This window comes from Rhea americana, unplaced genomic scaffold, assembly GCF_003343005.1.
Source record: "Rhea americana isolate MKP2758 unplaced genomic scaffold, rheAme1 scaffold_861, whole genome shotgun sequence".
In the NCBI taxonomy this organism is placed as follows: domain Eukaryota; kingdom Metazoa; phylum Chordata; class Aves; order Rheiformes; family Rheidae; genus Rhea; species Rhea americana.
Window position 1 is genome coordinate 1 of NW_028187046.1, and position 5480 is coordinate 5480.

General features: G+C 63.9%; 1 protein-coding gene across 1 annotated transcript; it reads left to right on the top strand.

The window, feature by feature from the left end:
- The first annotated feature begins 152 nt into the window (after positions 1 to 152).
- On the top strand, positions 153 to 4678 carry TMUB2 (transmembrane and ubiquitin like domain containing 2). The gene is made up of 3 exons (XM_085323732.1): positions 153 to 505; positions 1762 to 2331; positions 3347 to 4678. Exons 2-3 carry the CDS (start codon positions 1787 to 1789, stop codon positions 3699 to 3701), a joined length of 900 nt encoding a protein of 299 aa, XP_085179858.1. The 5' UTR covers positions 153 to 505; positions 1762 to 1786; the 3' UTR covers positions 3702 to 4678.
- The last annotated feature ends 802 nt before the right edge of the window (positions 4679 to 5480 follow it).

The following is a 5480-nucleotide window of genomic DNA, read 5'->3' on the forward strand; positions in this document are numbered from 1 at the left end:
GGGCTTGGCGGAGACCCCAGCTCCGGGCCCTGCCGCGGGCCCTGGGACTCGCGCCGTGCTGGGCTGACGCCCTGGGGCTCCCGCCGAGGCAAGGGGCCTGACGGCTGCCGCCCTGCGGGCGCGGGGGCCCCTCGCTGCGCGGGGTCCGTCTCCCCGGGGCTTTGGAGGAGGGGGACCGGCTCAACGCGAGCCGGGCGCTCCTGGCTTTCCGTGGGAGGAGGCAGCCAGGGCGAGGAGACGGTTCCCCGCGAGCGTGCCGCGCCGCCCCGACCTAGCGAGGGCGGGGGTTTTCTTGGCAGGTCCTAGCAGGGCGCGATAAGGGGCAGAGCGGACGTTAACCAGGCTCTGAGCCCCGCGTGCCTGGGAGGGACGACGCAGCGGTGCCGTTCCGGTCCGTGTTTCCTGCCGGAGAGGAGAGGAGCGAGGGCCCGGGCCCGGTGCGGTGGCGCTGAGCAGCTTCGCCTCTCCAAGGAGCCTGCTGGCATCGCCGCCGGGTTTAAGCAAGGTAAACGCGGTGCCCGTGTGTCGCGCAGCCCTGACTGTGCTCCCGCCGACCTGGTAACGCAGCGACTCGGTTTCTCTCCTGATGGATTCTAGTTCAGACTGTAATTACAGATGTTGTACTCCTAATTGGCACATGGGAAGAGATACGATCTCTTTCCMCAGTGCGAAGGCTAAGTAATTATTCCTAAGCAGTAAGTTTTGTGTTCCAAAAGAAACCCCGGGTTTTTGGAGGGTCCGTCGCCCTCCCGGCCAGCTCAGAGCTCCCCGGCTCCGCAGGGCTGCCCTGCCCAGCCGTCGCCGTGTCACTGCTCTGGCGAGCTGGCTGCTTTCCACAGAACTAGAGGACTTGGACCTTTCCCTCACCCCGTGACACCCTCCTCCGTGCTGGCAAGCGAGGGACGAGTCTCCGCGTGCAGCCRCGCGGGAGCAGGAACCAAGCAGTGACTTCCAGGTCCGTGTCTTGGCCACCAAACTGCGCTGTGCTGTCCTGCTGTTCCTGACCTCCCAGGCAGGATGGCCCCTCGCCCTTCCTCTCTGGGGCCGCGCGAGGCCAAGCGCAGTAACCAGCGTGCTCTGTGCAAAACAGGTTAATGTTTAATTTCTGCTACAGGTAGTTTTGGTTTTCTTGCTYAGCTTTCGCTAGTTTGTGGGTTTCTGTCTCCTCCTCTACGTCAGGATTAGGGAGAAGCGTCTGCAGTAAAGAAACCTCCTTCCTCTCCYGTTTCTCATGTAATTGAAGCAGTTATGGGAGTTATTCACATCTTGCTGAAACCAAGCTTGCCCACGAAGTAGGCCAGAGGTCCGTGCTGCCGGAGCGCAGCCGTTTTACGCCCGGGGCTTTGCGGCGGAGTTCAGCCCGAGGGAAAGCAGCCAGCCGGAGCCAGCAGGCCGGGGGGCAGAAACCCAGCTTCTCCCGAGCACTCGCTGCCTGGCGTCGTCGCAGCCCGCTCCGGGCGATTCGGGGACAAACAGCCGCTGTGTTAGGACATCCAGCTTGTTTTCTCTGCGATAGGGGCCTGATTGGGTACGAGCGCGGCGCAGTCAGCCTGCTCTCCGTGCGATTCGGTCAGCAGCCGCACGTTCGCATCGGGTTTGTTTGCTCTGAGGGCACAGGAGCGAATGTTAGAGCCGGGCAGGCGTCTCCGCTCTTGTCCTGCCTGCCTGCGTCCCTTCGGTGCCGCCCTCCCCCGCTTCCTACCTGGAGCCGCTCTGCCGAGAGGCTGCAACTGAATCCTTCGGTTGTCTTGTGCTTTGCAGCAGAGCTCCTGCGAGACGCCCGAAGATGGAGCCCCCCGACGCGACCATCATCAGAGGGGTGGGGGACGAGGTGACGGTGGTGGCCGGCGTTGTGGTCCTGGCACTGGCTCTGGTTTTGGCTTGGCTGTCTACGTACGTTGCTGACAGCAGCAACCAGCTCTTGGGAACTATCGTGGCCACAGGGGACGCGGCCGTGATAAGGCTCAGCCACGTCGAACGGTATGTGGGTGCGGCGGGGGTGACCGAGCCCCCCGAACCCGCGAGGGTCCCCGAAACCACAGAAGAAAAAGCAGAAGAGGAAGCGGGGGCTACATCCGACTCGGGCCCAGTGCTGGAGCAGGGGGACGGTAGCAGCCCCTCYGACTCCAGCCTTGACCGGCTGTTGGACATCCAGAGCTTGCCCAAAAGGACATCAGGCAGCGAGCCCAGTGCTCGGGACAGCCGCAGGCCGCCTGCCCCGGAGGAGAGCGACCTGTGCGCCGGCTTCATCAAGATCCGGCTCAAGTTCCTCAACGACACGGAGGAGGTGGCTGTAGTGAGGCCCGAGGATACCGTGGGCGTCCTCAAGAGGTAAGTCCCACGTGAGAGGTGGTGYGTGGCCTCGAGGGAGCTCGCTTACAAACCCTGCCTCTCTGCTCCTGCTGGGGCTCTTGCCCCCTTCGTATAAGGGGTCTGCGGGTGCTGTTCCAGCTCGGCTCGCTCAGTGCTGCGGCTGAGAACCTCATTCTCTGCATGCAAAGGCCAAGGACAGAGCAAGGAGTGAGCGAGGTCTCCTGGGTCCTGATGCAGAGCTGTCCCCCGCCCAGGGTGAGGGTCTCAGCCTGCAGTCCCTGAGGTGGTCTGCAAAGCGGACCCCTTCCCCACTGATCCTGCAGACACCACCAGGAAAATAAAGGCATTAAACCTGCGGAGGGTTTTCGGTCACTTCTCGCTACAGAAGCACTGCTGTCCCGTTGCCAAGAGGGCTGCAGGCTTCCTTTTCTCCGAACTAGGAGGTTCCTGGGTTAAAAGACGAGGAGRCCCACGGTGACAGCGTGGTTGCTGTCCCCCAGCGTCCCCAGCCCCAGCTGGCCACGCTGTCCCTGCCTGGGMCCCTGCCAGCAAGGGAACTTGATCGTCTCCGTCTGCAAAGCTCTGGGGCTGCTGCCAGGCGTCTTTTATAATCTCAACTGGGGAACAGCACAAGAAACCTCCCGCGTTTGACTGATTCCCGTGCGCTCCGGGAAAGGCTTTATCTCCTGTGCGGCGCATTATCAGAGCAGGGCCCGGCGGTGTCGGGTGCTGTACAGACTTGGCGAGCGAGACCCAAGGGTGGCCAGGCAGCGAGGAGCCCTGCGCTCGGCTTTCGCGTCTCGCTTAGGTGGGGCGAGCGCAGGTCTCGGCGAGCACCTTTGCCCTCTGCGAGCGAGCRGCAGGCAGTTGTGCCGAGACAGGATTTCCTGCGCCTGCTGAGACCCGACACCAGAAGTCAAACGTAGCAGCGCTGCCGCAGCTGGGTTTCACGCCCATCGCAGCCCGCTTTAGCGGGACTGATGAGTCCCGGCTCCAGCATTTCTAATCTCTCTCCCTCTCTCTCCTTCAAAAGCAAATACTTCCCAGGCCGGGAGAGCCAGATGAAGTTCATCTATCGCGGCCAGCTCCTGCGGGACCAGGCGCGGACGCTGCGCTCTCTCAACATCACAGACAACTGCGTCATCCACTGCCATCTCTCCCAGAGCACCGCCGCCGCCCTGCCCGACCCCGCCACCGCGCCGCCCGAAGCGAGCGGCGTGACCGTCAGCGTGGGCAACCTGATGATCCCGGCGATCATGGTGATGCTGGCCGTCATCTGGTACTTCCGCATCAACTACCGGCAGTTCTTCACCGCGCCGGCCACCGTCTCCTTGATCGGCGTGACCGTTTTCTTCAGCTTCCTGGCGTTTGGGATGTACGGCCAGTAGGAAACGGACGGGAGGCGTGAAGAGGGGCTCGGGGAGGCGAGCCGGCCTCCCTCCCCGCCCGGCCCTTTGGGGACGCAGCACTCGTGTCAGGGCTCTTCCTAACCTGCGACAAGCGACGCTGGAGACCGGCAGCCGGGGCTGAGCGGCCTCCCGCTCCCTAGGCGCCAAGGACAGCGAACGGCCGGCGGGGCAGCAGCGAGGCCTGAGCTCAGCGCGTCCTTTCCTGTCTCGCTGTTGCTGCACCCAACTGTGTCCCCTTGCTAGCAGGAGCAACCGGGCCGTGCTGCCTCCAGCCGCTCCGACTTGCTTTCTTGCACCCTCCTGGCCCAAGGCATCCCCACSCGTGCTGGCACCGCTGCCGTGGGAGGGGAGGGGGGCCCGGGCAGACGACGACGCCTATTCGCCACGTTACCTGCTCCGAGGAGCRGGCAGGGCAGGTGGAAACGAACCGGTCTTGCTCAGCCGGATGTGGTTGCTGCTGTCCTTCGCTCCTCTCCTGACGAGCGGCGGCTTTGCACGCTCGGGCTCGCTTCCGCGGCGCGTCGGCCAAGGCAGCACGCTGCGCCCGGCAGCGGTCGCGCGCAGCCCTGCCTCTCCCGGCAGCTCCTGCCCGAGGTGCCGCCGCCGCAGCCTTGCGCGCTCGCTCAGGCCGGCATCGYGCCCTGCATGCACTTTTGGGCCAGCTTGTGCCTGTCCCCTTCTCCGGGGCAGAATCGTGGCTGCTCGTCTAATGGTGCATCAAGTACAACCACTGCTTCTGCCCCTGGAGATCAGGGGACTCTGCAGCCCCRCACCAGAACAGGCTACAACTTCTCAAAGACACTTTTTAAAGCAAATAAAAGGTGCAACTTTAGCTGAGGCCATTCCAAACGCTCTCCTTGCTGCTTGAGGGAGCATCTGCCTATCAAAACCACGGATCGCTTCGAAACATTTTTATGCTCTTTGCACTTTTAAGAAGTATACGTTTATAAACGCAAGCCCTGGAGTGGATTTTGTTCAACCAGGTGAAACCAGGCGCGTGGGGGGAGATGCGCAGCACCTCGCTGGGCTGGGCAAGGAGAGGGGGGTGCGTGGGCCCTGCCAGACGAGGAGCGCGGCCGGGGAGCCGCGACGCAGGCGGTCTGGGACCGGGGCTGAGCCGGCCCCGGCTCGCGCAGGGCCGCGGGATGCGTCCTACGGTGCCCAGGGCCCCCGGCCCRACCAGCCCCCTTCCACACCCTGCCTTCCCGGGGCTTCTTGCTCTTCTTCCCCCCCCCCTGCCAATTTGGGGTAAAAAAACAACTTTGAATCAGACCTACCGTCAGGTTCTTTGGCCTGAGTCACCAGCTGGCAGGGTGCTGCGGTTGCTGGTCCCACCCGCCGGGCCACGTCCTCCTGCCCCGGCCGCGCAACCAGCGCCTCGTCCGCAGGCGCGCGCCAGGCCCCGACCCAAGCCGCGGAGTCGGGGCTCAGCCCGGCTCGCGGCCGTGGGCCGAAGCTTACGGACGCGCCCAAAGGCCTCGGTGCCTCCGTGCTCCCTGATCCGTGGCCCCGTCGCAACAACCCGGGCTAACCAACGTGCCGCTGCGTCCCGCACCTCAGCCGCGAGCCGGAGATACCAAGTCAAGATGCAGTTTTATTTACAGGGGCAGCCACAACCCACTAATGGGATACACAGACCTTACAACGGCTCAACTACCTGTACAGGATGGATTACGTATGCAAAAATAAGTCTCAAGCCCACGCAGTACAGTACGTCCCCACGCGACCGCTGGCGCCGGCCCTGCCGCAGGGGCGAGG